General features: G+C 43.3%; 1 protein-coding gene across 1 annotated transcript; it reads left to right on the top strand.

Annotated features, from left to right (window-relative positions):
• Nucleotides 1–2311: 2311 nt before the first annotated feature.
• On the top strand, nucleotides 2312–22806 carry kcng4a (potassium voltage-gated channel, subfamily G, member 4a; the record flags this gene model as incomplete). Its single annotated transcript, XM_079223239.1, has 3 exons — nucleotides 2312–2419; nucleotides 2534–3175; nucleotides 21176–22806. 3 exons carry the CDS (start codon nucleotides 2312–2314, stop codon nucleotides 22046–22048), a joined length of 1623 nt encoding a protein of 540 aa, XP_079079365.1. The 3' UTR covers nucleotides 22049–22806.
• Between the last annotated feature and the right edge of the window lie 66 nt (nucleotides 22807–22872).

Below are 22872 nucleotides of genomic sequence, written 5' to 3' on the forward strand. Positions count from 1 at the left end.
CAATTAACTTTCCACCATGAAAAAAACACCACATCCACTGGGAATACAGATAGATGAATACATAGTTTATCATGCTATGAGGTGGAAATGAAACACCAGCATCGGGACAGAAGTGATTTATTGGTTCCAGTACAGGATCCTATCTTTTCATGGATCTGAATTAGTCACGCATGTTGGAGCGGCCCCGTTGCTTCCAACTGTCTGTGCTGTCCAGTCACACATTCAATACGCGTGTGGATAGCAGAATAATCTCAGTCCTGATGATACTCTGCGGTATAGGCTGCAGTGAGCAAAATATGTAGTGCTACTGTATGTCTGACAAACCCACGTACAAGACTGGATTAGTCTTACAGGACTTGCTCTCCATCAGGGCTGTGAGTCAGGTGAGTCAGAGAGTTGTATGTGTGCACGTGTTGTATGTTGCACCGCGTGTTTTAGAAATAGGTCTGGAACTGCCCTCAGAGATTCTGGCTTATTAAAATGCAGCGGCATGTGTAGAAACATCTATTCTAGCTTTATATTCACAACAAGAACTGGCAGGAGAAAAGTGCAGGGCAGCCTCCCAAATGTAAGTCAGCTTTATTATTAGCAGATAAAAGAAAAAAGAACTATGCGTCTCTAAGGATAAGTCCAGCTGTTTCAAAGTTTCCGTTATTCTTTCATGATTTTCCACAATAGCACTCAATCCTAAATCTATTCTTACACACTGCGGTGGCTCATTTCTTGAAAGGTGGTGGAGCTGGTTGAGTGTACTCCAATCTGTCACTTGTGTAAAATCAACAGACCTTCAAAGATTTAACAGTTATTATTAAGATAAGTATGCAATAGACCTTTTTCATGTCATGAAGGCACAAGTGTAATCGACTGCATTACAATGGCTAACAGGATTGCATCCTGGGCTTTTCCTGCTATGACCTTCAAAAAAGTCAAAATGTCAGCTGTTAATTCAATTGACAATATCTTTCCCGCTGCCAGTCTTCCAGACTTTTCTATCTTTTCTATCTGCTGGCAGCTGTCTTCGTGCATGTGATTAAATAACTCTGCAGTAGGAAAATAGCCAAATCGTAAGTTAGTCACAGTGACAAATAATGTGATAATAGGACCCAGTTTGAAACTAATCACAACTATTTAAGGCGTTGATACACAGCGAGCCATTCTGGGCAACAGTAATGCATTACTGTGCCAACAAGTTTCAGGGAAATTGTATTGCCAAGAAAAACAATTTGGACCCTGTGTTTCAGTGTCTGTTGATAGGATCGCTGCCCATCGACAATAACTCACCCAGAGTGTGAATAACAAACACCACAGACCTGAATGTTCTTTCCTACTTGCCCATTGAATCCTCTCACACGAGCACTAGTGTAAACCAGCCAGGCCATCCTTATTGGATGCTGATGTCAGTGTAAATGAATGTGCTCTCTGATACAGTCCTGCGCCGACCACACTGACGGGACATTTAAAGCAGCAGAGCTGATGTGCCCGTCTGTCTTGTTTCTCACTGAAAGGAGATGAAAGGGCAGGATTGAGCCTAAAGCACTGCGGTCTCTTTGAGGTGTGCCTTCGGTCTCTTCTTCTCTTTCTGTCTTCTCACGCATCTCTTAACTGGTCTTTGCCCATTCTTTCTCTATTATGTGATTCACATAATGCCTTAATGCTCTCTTTCTCTCTCAGTGCCTGCCTGGTGGCACCTCGGCTATAGGCCCTCCCTAATACTGTTGCGGTAACACAGAGGATCCCCCTCAGTCCCAGGACACCTCCATGACTCATCCAGTTCATCCTCTGCAGCTATCAGCCACTGATCAATCCTAACCCACTCTCTCTATTGGGGTTTTTCCTTTTACAGACTCTCGCTTCAGACCCAGATTACCCTCTGATCTGATGCTGAATCCGGATATGCCAACGGAGATCATCATGGAAGGCTGACGGAGACGTCAAAACTCATCCACATTAAAATGTGTCAACAGGAATCGTGATACTCCTTTCTGGGTTTTTCCTCTGTTGGTTGGAAACCAAAGCCATAGCTTGATTGTCATTGAGAAATAACTCCTTGTTATGAGGGGTTCTGAGGCCAAAAAGACTGGGAGCTACAGCCATTCTTATGCTCAGCTTGTCTACAATAGACCTGGGCTTTGGCAGGAAAGATTTTCAAGTTTGCAAGATTTAACATAAATTGTTGGAGGCTGAGATAGAGAAAAAAACATTTGGTCCTGAGACTAAACAGTTGAGGGTGGCACGATCTTCAGGTTTCTTCTGCCTTCACTACTTCATCTGAGCTGCCCAGTGCGGAGCAGCGTGCTTTCCAGATGCTGCCATGCCGATCATCAGCAACGCCAACCATGACTTCAGCAACCTGTCCGTCAGCGATGACAGTAGTCTCGACCACATCTTCACAGAGATCCCTGAGACGGAGACCATCAAGGTATGAATACGATTGTCTCAAATATAAGAGCAATAAAGGAATAGAATCATTTGTTCACACATATTTCAGATGCAGCTGCGCATCCGTTGAAGCTTTTCCTCGTTCACTCTCCAGGGCGTGTACTACCAGAGGGCTCAGTTCATCCGTCGGCCAGAGGACCTGGTGTCCATCGACCACGCCCTACTGGCGGTGATCAACGTTGGGGGAAACCGCTACACCTTACCCTGGAGCACCCTGGAGCAGTTCCCCCTTACGCGACTTGGCCGCCTCCGTGGCTGCCGATCACCCGAGGACATCGCCAGGGTCTGCGACGACTATGACGAAGCTCACAAGGAGTTCTTCTTCGACCGCTCGCCATCCGCCTTCAGGATCATACTCAACTTCCTGGCTGCAGGGAAGCTGCGCCTGCTGCGGGAGATGTGCGTCCTCTCCCTGCACGATGAGCTGACCTACTGGGGGGTGGAGATAACATACATGGAGCGTTGCTGTAAGAGGAAGATGTACACGCGGATCGAGGAGATGAACGAGCTGGAGCGGCACGAGGAGGAGTGCAGGCAGAGAAACGCCATGCAGCGGGTGCCGGTGGAGGAGACAAGGTACAAAAAGGTGATGAACTGGCTGAGAGATATGGTGGAGAATCCACAATCTGGCTTACCGGGGAAGATCTTTGCCTGCCTGTCTGTGATCATGGTTGCGGTGACTGTCATCAGCTTGTGTATCGGCACCATGCCCGACCTCAGAGCGGAAGAGGAAAGGGTGAGTGAACCAGTATTCTTGCATGTTGTGAATTTAACAGGGCCCTGAACCAAAGTCAAACTGATACTAAATAATCAATGCCAATGTTTAAAACTTGAACAGGACTCATAAATTCAAGTTTTGCAGTAAGATGCCAACAGTGACTGTCAGTGAGATTTATCATGAGTTGTGTGAGTGATTACTGCTGTCTCTCCTACCAGTTCTTCCCTGCTCAAAGACACGGTCACCATGAAGTAACAGAGCAGCTCATAACTTAACACGACAAAGTGGATGCTCATTATCTCCAACACTAACTCTGTTTCCTGGAAACTAACACATCACCCTTGTGTGCCAACTTTATGTCAGGGTTTACAAGTGAGAAAAACACACATTGTGTGAGAGTCTTGTATCATTCATTTCAGATTGAGGCAGACATTTCTGTGATGCTGCAAAAAGTCAGGCTTCAAAATGCTCAAATATGAAAAACTTCCTGTCGTCACACCCTTTTAAATATACTCGTGGGATGCTGTTGTGTGTGTGTGTGTGTGTGTGTGTGTGTGTGTGTGTGTGTGTGTGTGTGTGTGTGTCTGTGTGTGTCTGTTGTACATGTCCTGTGATCTGTGTCTACCCATAACAGCATGGGATTATGAAGCCAGAGCTGCTCACTGAGGCCTGTCCAGTATCTGTCAGTAAATACTAGGGAATAATGAAATGGGCTTACTTTATCTCACACAAAAGTGTGTATAAGTAGACACACTCACAGTTGCACACATTTGTTCATGTAAAAACACACACATACATGCACTGGAAGTCACGTGCCTATTCACAAAAAGTCACTTGCACATACAGTAGTACTGAACTCATCCACTGAATCCGATACGGCTGTCTCTGAATCTTGCACACATTTATTTAGTCTTGAGTTTTCTCTGCCCTTCTAACTACATACACATCTTACTGCAGCATTTCCTCTGTTCATGTACAATCATTTTTGTAATTACATATATGTTTTCACTTGCAGGCAAATATTCTATCCTGAAGGTTACCCATCTTATTCCAAGGGGCCTTTAAATAAGAAATAGTATATGCAAATGCATCTTATGCAAAGACTGGTTGCTCAACAGCTGTAGAGAAGTCATCAACAGTACCGCCCCTGTATTGATTTTGATATGAGCAGTCACAGGCAGCCAAAGGATCAAGTGCAGGAGGGTATGATACTGGAGAAATTAGGGAGGAGGAAGAGGAGAGCGTCTGCTACAGAATGCTTGATGACTTGAGAAGGCTCCCTGCCAGGAGGAGTCCAATAGTCGATAGGAACAGTCATAGGAACACAGATGGACATGAATGGATAGAGTCAGATTCTTTGGGGGCTGTAAACCGGTATGACTGTGTGGTACCATATGATGGGACAAATCTATAATTATTAGCCTATAGGTGAAACAGACAGTGGTGTCAGATATACAGAAGAATACAGAAAGCTGCATTCAGACTGCAGAAGCAGAGACACAATACAGGTGTTGCTGAATGCAAAGAGATTGTATTTCTTGATAGGAAGTATCACAATTGCATTTGAGATATTGACAGAAAACTGGACTTTCCTGCTTGTAAATCCCTCGGGTAAACAGAGTAGTAGTGATGGAGCTCACCTCAGGGGCCAGTGCACTTGCACAAACTCCTCTCACACCCAAACCTTTACACACATACACACACACCATTGTTATACTGTATTGATTCCTCCTGACAAAAAAAGCAGTTTTGTGAAACTTTACACTGCTGTGTTTATGTGTGTACAGCTGTTTGTATAGGCAGGCCTTGTGAGGACATTGTGGGTTGAAAGGACAACTTAGGCGTAATATATGCTTGCCACTTACAAGAGGGTAGCGAGGGTCCGCGCGGCCAAAGTGACGTCACACCATCAGACACGGCCATTTGCAGGGGTTTCAATGTGTCAGGGTTTCACCTGTTTGTGCACATTCATCATCTTAGAATTATGCAGCCGGACAGAGAAAAAGAGAGAAAAGAAATGGAGATTTTTGGGGAGCTTTGAGAATGTCATTTTGCCACAGGGAGAAACCGGACACAGAGAGAGAGAACACAGTATCCACGTCAGCTCATGTTCGTGCTTGCGGAAAGTAAAACCAAGGCCTTAGTGTGTTTGTGTGTGTATGGTTCTGTCGGACTTCTCCGTTCCCTGTGAGGACATTGTAGGTTATAAGGACATTTTATGTTGTGTAATTCTTGTATAAAGGAGGGCAGATCCTCTCTGCTTGCTCCTGAGTTTCAAACAAATCTTGGGTGTTTGGCTACTGATCTCCATACACACTGTCCAGCTCGCCTGCCCGGGCAGGAGCAGCAGCACTGCTGTCATCTTTAATTCCCCATGGCCCTGCCTTTTTTTCTCTGTCTCTGGTCTGCTTTGTGCTGCAGTGGGCCGACATTCCTTCGTCCACTCATCATCCATCCTGATCTTCTGCCTGCCCCGGTTTGGGGTGGGGAGTGTGAAAGGAGTGACAGAATATGTGTAAGATGAAGGACGACAAAAAAAGAGAGAGAGAGAGAGAGAGAGAGAGAGAGAGAGAGAGAGAGAGAGAGAGAGAGAGAGAGAGAAATCAAATAATATGCTTTAGAGAGAGAATTAAAAACGGAGAACGGATTAGCGTGAGATTCTGGCCGGTTAAAAAGCAAGAGATAAACAGTACTTTATTCTCCCGCTCCCTTCTGTCTATATCTGTATTGTGTTTCTGCTTGTCCTCAGTTGATCCCCTCTATCAAACTGTACATCACTATGCAGTTAGTGCTTCGGGAAGGACCTTTATCTTATGGCTTAGTTTCAAGACCCCTGATAATAACCAATCCGTCAATTCTCCATCCCCTGCTGTGTGCATCTCTAAGTGCTCTGCTCTTTATGTAAAATCTCTCCATCTGATCATGGAGCCACTGTTGCACCAGGCAGTGTACAGCTGCAACGTTTTGACAGGAAGCACAACCTCTCCTAATGTGTTTCAGAAATGCTAATTGATGCATGAAATATTGATATCAAATCAGGTAGTCTAAACAGTATTGGCTTTTCAGACCCAGCTGATAGAAAGGTTCAACAGCCCAAAAGGTTCGTAGTGTTGTAGTCTCTTAAATGTTGTCTTTAATCATTATAGACATATGTGAACATTTTGAGAAAGCGGACGAGAGTTAAAATCCAACATCACTTCCGACACAAATTGGAAGGTGCCAACAGCGTGATTTGGACGTTTTGTTTTCACTGTTTGTCCAGTGAAACGCTGGCTTCAAGTTAAGAGTGCAGAAGTAAAAGAAAGCTCGGACTTGTTCACAGAGAACTGATGCTGTGCTCATTGACAGCTGGTTCACCAAGTGGAAAAACGTTTGACCAAACTTTGTTGGTGGCATTATGGGATGTCACCTTCCTGCATAGCTAGTTAGCTACCTGGCTATGCAGCAACAGGGATGGATGAGATTGACACAGCAGTGCAGGTTGTTGTAAAGCCACATGTAAAGGTAGCATCGTTTCATATTTTGTATTCAGTGTAGAAAAACACTGCTCTTAAAAGTTGCTAAAGGGATGTCTGCGAAGATGAGTTTGCCATTATCTTCTTTTATTTAGGGCAAAACAAAACCATCAACATCACACATCAGAAGTGCATGAGACATTTTTCCACTTTGACTCCTGTTCTAACCCAGCACCTGTGTTTCGATGGGAAAGAAGAACAGGGTGTGTGCAGCTTTTAAATCTCTCTGGAAAGCAGCAGGTCTCAGCAAACACTGATAACCTGCATAAGTTTCCATCTCATTGCTGTTCAAATGTCATCAGATCCACCAAAGACACTGCCTTTCTTTCTTGCAAATCCTTCTGAGTAAAACTTTTCAGCAAAGCAGTAACTTTCTCGTCATCCATTTTTCTGCATTTTTCTCACAGATACATCAAAGTGTTTTTACTCTCAGCGAGCATCAGATACTTGCCTTTAATATTCTCACGAATGATGGAGTATTTTGAGACAGCCTCATCCGAATTGCTCTCCTTTTCCTAATTCAGTTATATTCTGGCCCGGGGAGTACTTAAAGTGGCTGTTTTATGTCCTTAATGCCATAAATTGGAGAGGGATTTGCTGTTCAATAATTCCGTGCCAGGACATCAATCACAAGTATCTGGAGAGAGAAGGACAGAGAGAGAGTGATGGAGTGAGACAGCCAAGTAGCCGACTGCATGATTTAAGCTTCAGATTGAGGGTTTGAAACGCTTTCTGATTGACTGTCCTCTTGTTCTCAAGCAGAGACTTGTCAATAGTCGTATTGAACCTTTGACACTGTCTGGACAAGTGATTATAGAGAGGGCGGGAGGGTGTGTGATTTCTTAATCTATTATGAAACAACGGAGACAAAGAAAGAGAGACAGAGTGAGACGTAGATAACGTGTCTTGTGACGTCTGTAGCCACGATAAGGTGATTCTTAGGGAGGAAACAGAGGAGCCTGGGTCATCGAGAAGGAAGATAACTGGAGAACACAGTAAGAGGGCAGGATGTGAACACTAACCCCAACGTGAAGCCTCTTGTCTCTCCTTCCTCCCAGAGGAAGTGAATCACCTGGACACATGAGAGAGAGCACACACACTCTCAGGGCATGTGCACATAGTTTTGCCTTACTATACATAGTCACATGTGTTATTATTAAAAGAGTGCAGTCAATAAATACTAGCATTGTTGAATGACTACATACAATACTTGATATACCAATATTAAATAACATAATTTGTTGTGGCCTCCTGCTAAGTGGGTATGAGGACAAATAGATTAATAACATTTGTCTCTTGTGAAGAACAAACTGTCATAACAAAAATAATACAATTAATCAATTTTAGAAAAGGCCAAGGAGATCATCAGTAAAGAAGTCTGTGTTCAGTTTTCTCAGAGATTGTTTTGTCAAAGCTGAACAAATGAATAGATGCTCAGCAACGTTTTGCTCTTCATCACAAGGACAAAGGTTTAATTCTGTGATCTTAACAAGCTGCAAAAAAACAGGAAAAACAACCTTTGTTGTGGTTACATATTGTCATAATCCCACAGCACACTAGCTGCAGAGGCTTAAGAGGAGGGGAGGAGATAAATCGCCCGTAGCGTAGCATACACCATTTTACATTACAAATGCTAATGTCATTGAGATAAAGTCAGTTTGTGTAGCAGTGTGCAATCACACTGAGTCTGTTAAATGACCTTACACTCCTGCCATGTTCAATGTAGACGCAGTGATGGAATATGAATGTTACAGCCTTTAGCAACACGAAAGGTTAGTCATGGTCTCCGAGCTTCTCTTAAGAATGGTAACTATAATGTTTCCAGGGCATCTGACTCATAAGGAAGATCATTTTGTGTGGCACCATGTGATCCACCCTTGTTAGGCCCCATAGGTCACTTACAGACGGACTGCGTAGCTGTCTAACGAGAAGGGTAACCCAGTGAGTTCCCTCCTCTGTGTACGATATGTGATTAAGCACATTACAAATGAAAATGGAAGAACATCTTTTGCCGTGATAGCTCAGCTATTCATATCTACAAAAGCCCGAACAGCCAGAGTTTGTTCTTTTATCTGTCATTTTGCACCAATGTCCAGCTCCCTTGAGAATCATTTTGAAAAGATCAAAGTGTTGGCTGTGATAAAATCTCAGAAGAATTTCTCTCTATGCGTGTACGCCTCCTGCTTCTGAACTGTGCAGAATTGCATTATGTGAATCAACAAAGCCAGTTTCCAAATGTTTGTCTCTGAGGGGGAGTTGTGATTCGGTTTCCAACATTTGTGACTGTCTGGACATGAAAGCATGAATGAATTTCCCCTGCAGCTCAAAGCAACACAGCCAACAGTCTGATGTGCGAAAAAAATATTAATATTGTGAACTCTGTTTTGGTGTAATACAATTGTACAACGAGACTATATGTATTATATTCTTCACAGCATATAAGTCTACTTTAGGTAATTCAATTCCATACCTAACATGTGAAGCACACACTGAAACAGGAGATGCAAAGAACTACTAGCAAGGCTTAAAGTGACTCATACTCTGTGTGTGTGTTGTACTCTCTTTGTCTCTCTATACACAGAGTCCGCTGGTTACACCTGCTGAGCCCAAAAGACAAAGGACCGTCATCAATCATGAGCCTCGTTCGAGTGTGTAACAACAGGGGCACAAAATTAAGAATTCATTAAGAACCCATTCTTCATTTTTTTACCTCCCCGTCATAATTTAAACCTCCATTAAATAAACACAAGCGGAGCATAAATAGATGTCCGAGTCTGTAAACTTTGTTGGCTCAGCAGGGTGGGACTGATGCTGGCACTCAGTCAGAGCGGCTATAAGTCAAAGAAAGTAAATAAGACTTTAGGCATACTGGAAAGAGAGTATAAAGGGAGAGGAAAGAGAAGGCGTGACACAAATAAACCAGATGCAGAAAAGAGGAGAGGGGTGGTGAACCGATTGGATGCAATTGGGGTATTCATAATTTCTCACACACACAGAGGGAGCTGGCCGAGCTGCAGATGGCCTTACCATCAGAACTGAAATAATGTGAAATAGCCAATTCAAGGCAATAAAGAACAAATAGACGCAGTGTCCTGCTACTTTCAAATTCTGCTCAGGTTTCAACTGTGTGGCAGAGATATCATCTTAAACCCTTCAAACCACAAGGGGAATATTTGTATGATTGAACTCTGCTAATAAGGAAACCCCATTAGAGCACTTACGTACGTGTGTGAATATGCATGCACTAATAATTAGCAGGCACGTGCATTTTGTTATGTATTTATATCTGCGGGCTGTTGGACCGTATCAGTGTGGAGCAGATTCCATTCCTACTGCAGCCTAGCTGGTTATGAGCTGGTGTCTCTCTGTCTGAAGTGGGATTACGGGAGAGAACAGCAAAGTATGAGGTGTTTATCCTGTCCGCGCCAGGGTGGGATTGTGCAGCACCTCACAGCACAGAGGAGTACAGCACAATGGAGAAGGCTCCCATATGTCTGGGTGTTTAAGTGCTGGAGATTGTAGAAAGATCCCTGTTGACAGTTAATGCTACAATGGAATAGTTGCATGACAAATTCATTCTACGACTTTTTAAACAAAATACAGTCATCCAGATTATCTTTTTTTAAAAGTGACTTTGTCTCTCATGTGAATCTCTGCCTTATTGGTAAGGCCCTATTACGACTCAGCAGACCTAAACTACAGTAATGGTGAGTTTGTCTACAAGTCGGAAATTGTGATAATACACTTTAAAAAAGTAAATGACCATCATGTATCTTGGAAACATAACCAGGTTTCCTGATTTACCAGATGAAGACAAACCCCTGAATGCAGCATAAAACAGCTGGACTGTGGGAAAGGACGCGTTGGTTGGTGTCCTCCAAATGTTCTGCAAAGGAAGGCTGCAGAGTTATTGGCCTCTTTGCAGGAGCCTTCGGATAGTGTCAAGCTTGTTGAACCATTATTTTCTCTTGAAATGCAAACATTGAGCAAAAGAACTGGGACACGTACCTAGTTTATTATGTCCATATAAGTTCACACACTTCATTCAAGATAAATATTTGTTCCACGTATACCGTCTCATAACTTTCTGCAAGCTATTTCTCTTTTGTGAAGCAGTCTTCGACATAAAAGTGTATACAGCCTCTCTTTTGGAACCTCTGGCTCCATCAAGACTATTGGTCAATGGCAGCAATTCTTGTGTCACCCAAAGGTTGTGTGGATTTAGGACGTCCATACTAATTGCAGCGATTCCTTTGGAATATAATTGATATTGTTGCAAAACCTCACTTTTATAAATGCTGATGCAGCTTTTTAAGGGAGTAGAAAGACATGTTGCAGAAAAGCACCAAACAACAAAGGAACTCTCTTAATAAACACTCAGACACTGATTGGTGATAAGGAGCAGCTGTGGAGGCAGCAACACATCAGGGCTGATGTGCAGGACAGGAGAGCACACTGAGGACACCTATTGGACAGGTGAAGGATGACAGGCAGGGACGTCAGAAACATCATGGAAAGAGAAGAACTGGGGGCAGAGGAGGATGGAGAGGAAATACTGCTGTGACCCATGCAATAGACACAACTCACACATACAAAGACACACAAAAAACACACACCAGCATCTCTATTCTCCCAAGGTCATATAGTGAGCAGCAGGTGTCCACCCCTGCACAGTTGTCATCACTGATCACCGGCACACATCACAATCGTATTCTGCCTGGAGCTAGCGCAAAATCAAACGCACCCTTCACACCGCAGCTCCACCCTGTTGTCAAACGCACCCTTTGCAACGTGCCTCTGCATTCCTACGTGCATCCTGCAGAGCCGGCAGCAGATGTGTGTGTATGTGTGTGTTTTTCTTTTTAATCACATTTTCTGATATGCCTATTGATGCAACAAATTGATGGGACACTTTCCCTGTTGTAATAGATTAAAAATAAACGAAACATGTCGTTCTTTGTTTGCACAGCGTTGTGATAATAAAAGTATATGGCTCTTTTGCTCTGTGTGTTTGTGTGTGTGTGCGTGTGTCTGTACTCAAGTCTCTTTTGCGAGCACATTGCTGATGCACCTCTGACATCTTGAATTTGATGAGACGAAATGTTTAAGAATTCTGGATGAGAAACTAACATAACAAAAATAGCTTTTTTTGCTGAAGGCTTCATTTAAATTATACTGTAAGTTTTGTGTGTGTAGTTTATATGCAATATTTAATTCAATCCCATTTGGGTTTTTAAACAATGCATACCCTTTATTGTCATCCTATATAGGATGACACAATCCTGGAAGAGAGAGCCTAACAAACTGGGAAACATGCGCACACACGTGTGTGTGTGTGTGTGTGTGTGTGTGTGTGTGTGTGTAGCATCCTGACAGACAGAGAATAGAGACTTATGGGGTGTGAAGGGAACCCTATGCTTCAGATGTCAGCTCATCTTTTCCTCATCAACTGATCTTGTAATTCCTTTCTCCTGTATCATTCTACACTGCTTAGCCACCTACACTTCCTCCTCCTATTGTCCTCTTTCTTCTATTCTATCTATCCATCCTCATAGCCATTCTTTTGTCATTTTTCTCCATTGGAGTGTATGTGCGTGAACAAGATGTAGGTCTTTGGGAGGACACTCTGCAGCCTGTACAGCCGACACCATCTGTGTTTTTTTAACAAGAAGATTTAAAACTAGCCACTGAGACCATAAACTCATGTTTTTAATGTTTACTGAGCTAAGAAAACAAGTGTATTCATCGTAGGATCATTTTCGTTGGATCGACTTTGATCAAATCGAACTTCATTTTCAAACAGAAAAGTCGCCACCTGCTGGCTATTAGATTAAATGCAAGTTAAAGGCACTTCCACATTGGCTTCACTTTTGCAATTAACATAATCACATGAATCAGTTATGGTTTCTTAATTTCAAAACACTAATAATATCCATATAGCCATGTTACAAATAACATAAATATCCCCAAAACAATGAAATGGTAATAACACAAAAAACATAAATGAATATTCATATGACTCAAGAGCACTATGCTACACAGGCAGATACATCTAGGATGCAAAGGCCTTCAGTGTTCGTGAATGAGACAAAGACAATGATGTTAAGGTTATTGGTGTCTGTCGCCATCTCATGGCTTTATGATTATTAAGAGCCAGCTATTCGCTGAAAGCACAAGAAAGAATAGTTCCCGCCAACATGGCGCCTTCCCAAGGTCTATTGAATGAAGGCTGTGACAAGGTCTTGCGCTATGGGGTATGATATATGCGCAGTGTAACTGGAACTGCAATGTTGGAGTAAAGAGATGCATATTTAGGTATATTTTTTTGAGTTAACAAAGAAATAGCCCATATTTAATCATTAGATCCTCAACATTTTAAAATGGTTTGGTGAATCCAGACTTCATCTGCACTTCTGCTGGACCGAGGCCCAGAGGCGATCCGGGTATTTTCAACTGAACTCTATCCTTTTTTTCCTCAACTTTTTTTGCCACTGAGCAACTTTCATAGGAAGGAATGGAGCGCTGCTTCTGACGCTTTATCCAGTTATCCTTTTCCACCCATGGGTCCATCATGTGATGCCACGGGGCCCGAAAAGAAACCTGTAACTCAGCAGATAACCTTGTTATTAGGGAAATGAACATCCTAGTATGAACACTTGAATAGCTCTTACTTAAATGTAAGTAAAATGTAAGTGTGCATGTTCATTTAGGTAACGAGAATAACATAGTCTTGAAAAATAAAAGTTTGACTGCTTCCCCGTTGACAGTTTCAAATAGAGGTGCGTTCAGGTGCATTAGAAAACTCCTAGTTTAAATACATTTCTAGTCACCCTCAATACCATGCATGATATTGTTCAGATTCAGATTCAACTGTATTGTCATTGCACAAAGTACTAGGACAACGAAGACAGTTTTGAGAACATGCAGTTGGTTTACGAATTCTGAAAGCTGAAGACCTCAAAACAGTATACAATGTATATGGTCATTAAATAGCACATTATGAAATAGGGTAATATATTATATTATATTTGCTAATGGGTTGCCCCCGGTACAGGGGATGCTTTTTCTCCGGAGGTTAACATGCACCCTGTGTGCATTTGCAGCTATCAGGTTACAGCCTGATGATGAATGGAGGTGTCACATGATACATCCCCTTTAATAACCCATGACTAGTGACCTCAGTGCTTGATGTGCAGTATTTCAGTGAAGGCCAGTGGTGGGGCGTTCAACCACACCCCCTCATTCTCTCTGCCTGTCTTTCTGTCTCTGTCTTCGCCATCCGTCCCTTCCCTCCTTCCTTCTCCTCTTCTTTCTAGAAGTTTTAAAGTCAGTGCAAGGTCAGTACAGCAGCATTGAGAAATTGCGTTCAATGGTGCAAAGTGTGTTCAAGGTCTGCTGCAGGGTAGAGCTGATTGATGGGCAGAGTCTTTTCGTTTGTTCCCTTTTCTGCCCAAACCCGTGGATTGGGTAGGATCATCCTGGGGGGCTTTTTCTACCCGATTGCAAGAGAAGAAAGAGCTGTGGAGTTAGAGACATGCTGTGACAAAGGCAAAGAATGGAATGAAAAGTTAGAATAAAACACCAGGGAGCACTCCTAAGGACAATAAGCACTTTTTTTTTAAACACACTGCAGTTTATAGTCACGCGGTGGTCCGCATTTCTCTATATCATTTATGGAACAGTATGACAGCTGCATATAGAGTTGTCCTAATTACTTAAAGATAGCGAAATGTGGACTTTAATGTGATCGAGAAGTAGAATAGTTTTTCATAATTCAGTTCTATAGAAGCTTTCTCTTGTCTTACAATAAAGCAACACATTTGCACTTCAAACCGACCGAGTGACCCTGGTGTAGGAACATCTGGCAGATGTTTTAGAGCACAGCGTTGGGTCACTTGCAGAGGGTAGATGGGAGGCTGTCAACAAGAATGTAGACACAAAAGTGTCAAACTCAATTTACCTTTCACTAAGCCCCTCCCCGTTTGCTACTTCGTCAAGGTGTCAGAGCTCACACTGTCACTCTATGCAAGCCCTGAATAAATATTATATAATTTTTTTGTCAAATCAAATAAGCGATTTCAGGTTTCAGCTGATGAAGCGTCTACAATATGCGGTTGAAGAATATAAACAGGATGCCAAACGTATATTCAGCAGCAAAAACTGTTTAAAAAGATACAGCTAGAAGTTAACATCAGCCTGAAAATGAAGAAAGTCTGAAACGATTGCATGAGAGTCTCTGGAGCAGAGTTGGATATTTCTCAAACCCTGGTCGGAGCTGACCAGTGCTACGCTACGATTTCCCAGTCTTTCGGCATCCAAAACAGCAAGATGGGATAAGTTTGCCTTCAGGCCTTTCTGCTACAAGGAGTGAATGCATCCACCCGGGCATGCAACCACACACACACACACACACACACACACACACACACACACACACACACACACACACACACACACACACACTCACACACATACACAAACACTTGACCTCTATGGCAACATGAAACAGAAACTGCTGAGACTAATGATGCCTCCCACAAGTGTCAACAAGAAATGGTTGCCCCTGCCCCTTTCATTAGTCATAAACTGTCAGACCGCAAACTGTCATTAATGAAAAAGGAACTCTACTGTGTGCTATAATGCCTTTCACAAGAGGCTGCAACAAATGGTTGATGAGTTTGGTTATGGCACGTGAATCTGTTCAGATATTAAAGGCCTTTTTGTTATAAGCCAGTGCCACAGCCCTCTTTCGCCAATTGGCTTGAACACAAACCTTTACACTCACACACTCGTCAGCCTCCTATGACAAAAGCTGTGGTCGCTAAAAAGTGGGGACATGCTTGTGGAGCAGCCCACAGTGTAAAAAGTCCCATGCTTCATTCAAGTAGTCATGGCAATTGGCACAAGTTGACAAAGCTTTGCATCATCTACTTTTCATTTTTTGTGTGTGTGAGTTGTCCTTCATCGTCTCCCTTGGTTACATTTTAATATTTAGTGTGGCCTTGCTGTTTCCTCGACAGAAAGGCATGCGCTTCAATTGATCCCCTTCCTCTCTGTAGGATTCTGTGGCAGTGGGTTTCGGCATGTGGTCACTTCAAATGCCCCTGTCCCGAGAATTCCACCCTCGCGATCCGCTCTTTGTCTTAATTTGACATTGAGATGTGTTAATACGGACAGTAATGTGAAACACTAGACAGCTGCCGGGGTGAACAGTGCCTGTGCTCAAATGAGCTGTCACAGACTTTAGTTCCAATGAGAGTCGCACAGAGGAGATAAGGTCAGGGAGATAGTGGGAATTGTGGCAGGTTGTGTGTGTTCGAGTGTGTGTATCTTAGAAGAGGAAAGCTGTAACAAATACCCCATCAAGCAGAGGCCGAGAACGGTGTCACAAAGCCCCGATGGGCCAAATGTCAGCACGAGAGACAGAAAGAGCAGTGCAGAAGGGAATAACTGAGAGGTGGAGAGTGCTTCTGTCATGACAGCTTCTGAGAGAGGATACAGGTCAGACAGGTAGGCAGCCGGAGATCTCAGCAGGACTTTGACATCAGACAGGGAAAACATGAGGAAAGAATTAAGAATCTATTTAGTTAGCGATTTATAGAACTGCTAATTCTCAGGCAGAGGCCCTTTAAACTATCGGATGTGTATTTTCCTTTTGTTAATGTCCTCAGCTTGGGGAACAAATATTCCCCAGTCGGTCTATCAGATTCTCTGGAGAAATCATGGTCTGTTCAGCTGAAGCCATTGAGGATACCAGTTTCTACCCACTTCACACTTCACACTGAAGAGTGAATGAGAAATCTTTAGAAATAGACTTGCCTTTATTAAATATGTTTGTTAAAGCTGTACTAAAATGACGATTTGTATGTGAACAGTCCTCACAGATTTATCAGTTGACTCTGCAGTTCCCCTCAGCTGTAGTTTTTGCCATTTGTAGCTCATTTGTTCCGCATTTATGAATCTTGTTTCCAGATACAGCAGGAGCTATTTTTAGTTTAAAAGCCTTGATAACCCCCTGCCCACACACACACACACACACACACACACACACACACACACACACACACACACACACACACACACACACACAAAACAGCAGCCAGATAAAGAAGTTAGCATTCAGCAGCTAAACAGCCAGATGTTTCCTTCAAGAATCAGTGGATGCCAAAACAAAAAGAAAAGTGAAAAGGAGTCTAAATGTCTGCTGGTTAGTCACTCGACTCCTAACGAAGGCTAATGTTGCGTTGTGTCTGCTCAACTGTAAATATGCAACTTCATTAACTGAAAACATGTCAAATGTTTATCATTCACAAACATTCAGAGCATACTGACTTTAAAGCTGTTTCCAAGTGTTCATTCATGTATGAGTATGCTGAAATAGTTTGAATTGTTGCTGATTCAAGAAGCATTTTGTAGTTGCTTATGTTGCAGCACAAAACATAACGGACATTTTGAAAAACATTTAAATCAACAATTAAATCATTGAGTTAGGATTACTAAAAACATAATGGTTGGGCTTAAAATGAGTAAAACATAAACGATGTAATATTAGTACAGAAAACAACCCTTTAGGACAAAAGCACTGCTCTCAAACACCATAGTCTCCTTGTTTTGGTCTCCATACTATTTCATCGCACTCCCGGAGCATTGGATGAGCGCCTAATGATGCGTCCCATACAGACGCTAAAGGATGCCGAGGGGTGACAAAGCCTCGCTATATGAGGGTCCTGGGAATGAGAACTGGCTGTTACCAAACTGTGGATTATAATCTGTTTTGTAAGAGTAGTTGCTGAACAGCATCTCAGGATCTGAGCTGCTGCAGTCGTCTGTGTACAGTCCAGGGAGGTGAGATGAACCTTGTGGTCCCCCAGTGTGGCCGTAGTGGCCGTTGCATTTGACTGTCTGGTGTTTGTCTGTGAGCAAGGAGATGATGATGAGGATGAGGTGGAGGTGGACATTAAGATGAAGGAGTTTACTTTGCATGAGTTGAGGTTACACAGTGTTAAATACATTATTACACAACCATACTGACAAGATTTGAACTCCTCCAGTGGAGCCAGCACTGCATCCTCCACACCTCTCTGCTGCTGGAGTGGGGCTGTGAGCCCACAAACCTCCCTAGCTGGGGTAGGACATGCCAGTCAAAGCTCTTTATCGCCAGCCATGTTTAGGATGCAGGGCGATAATCATTATTGCAGGTGGGGATACTTTTCCTGGTGACTGGTATGGAGTGTTTGTAGAGTGATCGGTTGAAGACATTACACAAGATCTCAGACAGCTTTTTAGGATTTTAGGGTTCTCCTGAGCACCCTTTCAACGTCCACCTGGGTGACACACTGTGTTGTTGTTCGTGAAAGCATTTTAGAGAGGTTAGTGGTCAGATCCTCCCGCTCCTGTGTGAAGTTGTGCTTGTCAAACCTGCAGTAGAAGCTGTTCAGGCTCTCTGCAAACTCTACACATTTCTCTGTTCTGGTAGGATGGGTTATTTGGGAGGCCGGCTAGTGTTTTAACACCTTTGTATCTTTGGCTCTGCCCTCCCGGAAGAACTGCTCTGTCTTCACCTTATAGACACTTTTGGCCCCTTTTATTTATTTCTTTAGCCTTGCTTGAATGAGTTGGGCCTCAGCCCTGTTGCCAGATGTGAAGACTATTTCTTTCAGGTTCAGTAGCTTCAGTAGCTTTTTACAGATTCTTTGTGGACCAAGGTTTTTTCTTGGAAAAGACTTAACCATTTTTTTTGTTTGGACAATTGTATTTCTACAGAAAAGGATGATCAGTGATGATGTGAGAGTTCTCCATTGCACTCATGGCAGACTTGCAAAGTTTTTCTCGCCTCCTCATTCCATGCTTAACCTGCTTTTTGATGACTCCATTCCATTGTAATGTTGTACTGTAGGTGGGAACTATAGGCGGATGAAGTTGTGATCAGCTTTACTTAGGGAGGGTGTCTCATATGCTCGGTTTTTCCCACTGCCGTAGCCAAGGTCAAAGGAACATGTTCATTATTGCTGGTATTTTCCTTGATGAGTAAATCCGAATCGGAATCAGAACAGAGGAGTCTTGGGAGCTGCATGAGTGATGTTGCCAGAGGATGGGATGTAAACAATGAGAATTTTGCTGGCCAAATTCATGGGGTTGATATTGAACTGTGTAAACCGTATGTAGCTTCAACGTAGAGTTAGAAGACACGGTTTTGCAGCTCACAACTGTACTGATTTGGTTTACTCTCATCGCTCTCATCAACCCTGATGCAGCCGGCAGATGTTTTCAGCAAAATAGCTCTGAAAAATCCCCTGTACCATCCATACCTGCTCAGCACCAAGTGGCAAACTGACAAAGTTAGCAAGCTGGTGACTGCATGAAGCATTTAGCATCTAAAGAGCCAGAGATTCCCTTCAGGAGTTAATGCAAATATTGGACTTGCATTCATCATCTTCATGTGAAAAGCTAGGGTTGGTAATCTTGAGAAAATAGCAAGAGGAAGTTAGATTTAAAAGAAGATTCAACCAAAAAACCTGGTCCAGTGTTACCAATTATTTAACTATGAAAGGACATGTGGGAAGACAGGCTCCTCCAGGCGTTTCATTCGGGCCGAATGAATGAATGGGATTATTATATTCCTGCAACAGCCACAAATACTGGATTATTTTCTTTCAAGTATTTAATTGATTGAATGTCGTCCTGATGTAATGAACATTTCAATAAATGTAACTAAATGATTTTGCTAACCCTAGCTGTAATGGGCTGTAATGATTCTGCTCTCATTGCAGCTGCAGGTCTGATAGAAGATGGAGGCAGAATGTAGCCCAGAACTATTGCTATTATCAATATCATTGTAAATTAGCACAGTGTGAAAAAAGCCAATGGTTTCAGAGTGAATGCAGATAAATATCACTGCATATATTGTAAAGCCCTACAAATTAAACAGATACACGTTACTCTGTAGATATGAAGTCAAAGGATAAGAGTCCCACTGGGAGGAGAATCAATGAGAAAGGCAGAGAGGACACGAGTGATGAATGGGAGTGCGAGGAATGGGACACATGTGTGAAGGATGCATCATGCAGAGAGGAACAGTGGAGGGAGTTGTGTTTCACTTAGATGAACTCTGAAGGAATGAAGGAACCAAAGCAGAAAGAGGCTGTTGTGTGAGGCGAACCGAGAATGAAGGATGAGAGGGAGGGAGTCCGGAGAGGGTGATGGACGAGGAAACAGAATGAGTGATGAGAAGGTGGAGACAAAGGCCGGAAGAGAAAAGGAAGGGTGGCAGAGAGAGAGAATAGATGGGTAAGAGGGCGGGAAAGTAGATGAGACACACAGAGGCAGAGAGACAAATGAACGGGAGAGTGAACGATGAGAAAAGTGGAGGAAACGGGGAAGGCTAATCGGCTGAGAGAGCACACAAATAATGTCCGTCTCATTAATATATATCAAGTAATTTGGTTTCATATTCAGTGTGAAAACAAGTAAAATAATCTGATCTAGTTTTACTTGGACTCATCACAAGAATACTAAGAGCAATCTTAATCTGTCTGACTAACATAATAAGATCTTTTTATTCTCCACACAGCTACTTCTGTCACTTTTTGTGTTTACAAATGAGCTCAACACCATAAATTCCTTTGCCACAGTTAGTCCCGACTTTTAGTGATCCATTTTGAAAAAACTATAAACACGTCATGCCAGTTCGCTTTCAGCATTCCTTGAGAGACCAGTTTACTCTGGCAAACAAACTTTCAACACACTTTCACTCCTTCTGATGTTTAGTATTATTTTAATCAAATGCAAATTAAATATGGACGACAATGCACACATTAAAGGGATTAAATTAGCCAACTCGGAAATTCATTTTTTTGTAGTGAAAGATATTTCCCCACATATAATACTAATTTTTTAGGTAATTCTTAGTTGAAATGCATCTTAAAGCATTTTATATTCCTCAGTAGTAGTTGCTGAGACAAGTGAAGTTAGATCTCCATATAGTATGAAGAAAGACTCAATAATACAGATATTTTCTGCAGAGGGAAGGTGAGATGGAATATAGGCTAATTTAACAAAACAAAAAGGAAAGTGACAGAGATAGGTGTTAACGGCTGGCTTCTATGCTGCCAAATCTCGTCTGTACCGTCACACAGTGTTTATTAATATCGCATCGTTTTTCCTTGATACTGCAGTCAGAGGGCATGCAAACCTGATTTCTTTGCATCTCCGCTGCCACTGAGTGTCACATTAATCCTTGAAACCTGCCCTAATAAAATAATTGATTGATTGTGTCACCGTTTTATCTATCAGTGCTCCTGCGGTGGCTTTAGCATACTGAGTGACTGGAGCTCATGATTTATGAATGATTACCGAGGCTGATTATCTGACCTCAGGATTTTTGTCTTCTCTCCATCTCACCCCATCTGTCTTGCTCCCTGTCAAACTCCTGCTCCTCTCATTCTCGATCTCTCTGTAACTCACTCTTTCTCTCGCTCACCCTCGCCTTCCCTCTCTACCTCAGGGTGAGTGTTCATCTAAGTGCTACAACATGTTCATCATAGAGACAGTGTGTGTGGCCTGGTTCTCCCTGGAGTTCATCCTGCGCTTCATTCAGGCCCGCAGCAAGCTGGAATTCCTCCGCGGGCCGCTCAACATCATCGACGCCATGGCCATCCTCCCCTACTACGTCTCGCTGGTGGTGTCAGAGGACGACCCCTCCCTGGATCACGAGAAGCCAGGAGGTAAGGGCTACTTGGACAAGCTGAGCCTGGTGTTGAGGGTTCTGCGGGCTCTGAGGATTCTCTATGTGATGCGGCTGGCTCGCCACTCGCTTGGCCTGCAGACGCTGGGGCTGACGGTCAGGCGCAGCACCCGGGAGTTTGGCCTCCTCTTGCTTTTTCTCTGCGTGGCCGTCACCCTCTTCTCCCCGCTGGTCCACTTGGCTGAGAGCGAGCTCACGGGCACCCATGACTTCAGCAGCATCCCGGCCTCCTACTGGTGGGCCATTATCTCCATGACGACCGTGGGCTACGGCGACATGGTGCCCAGGTCCATCCCGGGACAGGTTGTAGCGCTGAGCAGCATCCTCAGCGGGATCCTCATCATGGCCTTCCCTGCTACCTCCATCTTCCACATGTTCTCCCGCTCCTACCAAGAGCTCAAGATGGAGCATGACCGCTTGTTCAAAGAGGAGTGCGCGGCGGCGGCTGCGGCTGCTGCTGCTGCCTCTGAGGAGCTGCAGGAGGCGGGAGGTGTAGGAGGGGAGGCGAACTCAGGTGGGCCGGGATTACGTCTAGACAAGGATAGTGTGCACTCACTGGAGTCTCTTGCTCTGTTAGGGAAAGCTGGCGAAGCTGCAGGGAATAACCACAGCTTGCCACCGGCAGCTTTCTGAACAGTACTGATTGACCCAATCCGAATCTAGCAAGAAGATATGAGTCCATTCTGTGTTGCATACAATACGTACTGCAAATGACTATTGCTCCAAAGGCCTCACCTCCCAGGAGGTTGTGAAGGTATCTGTGTTGCACTGGATTTAAAGGAGATTGAACAGACGGCATTTATTTTGCTCTGCTGAGAATGAGTGTGCACGCTGTCACAGACTGCACAGAAACGGAAAGACTTTAAACCCTTTAAATTGGACGGTCCAGTTTGTCTGACCAGAAAGCCTCCGCAGCAATATTAGTAACCAGCTGCTTCCATAAACATGCAATATTCAATCCAAAGTTGCTTTTCCTTCCACTGTGAAAATACTTATAAGCCCAACTGCAACTTTTAGTTTTTATTCTACTTTTCAATATATTGCCTACAGTATGACCTGAAAATGTGTCCCATACTGTCGTAAATTCAAAGAAGTGCTCCATTTTAGTTTATTTTTGAGAAGCTTGAAGCCATGTTCAGATAAGACATATACACAAACTGATGGCCCATATATGAACCATCTCTATCTCTCTCATATATGTTTGAATGCTTGGACTCAAAGACTCTCTGCCGTGAACTCAAGGTAAACTGTGTGCAGATACTTGCAGAGGTTATGATCCAGATTGTTTTTTGTTTGTTTTTAATCAGACGAGGATGACGTGAGAGGATGGAGAGAGAGAGAGAGAGAGAGAGAGAGAGAAGGATGTTTGCATTGGAGAGAGAGGCTGTGCGAGTGAGAGGATGAGCACTAACAATCATGACGTGTACTTTGCAACGCTCCAAATAAAAGCTCTCCTG

This window comes from Taurulus bubalis (assembly GCF_910589615.1).
Source record: "Taurulus bubalis genome assembly, chromosome: 9".
NCBI classification, from domain to species: Eukaryota; Metazoa; Chordata; class Actinopteri; order Perciformes; family Cottidae; genus Taurulus; species Taurulus bubalis.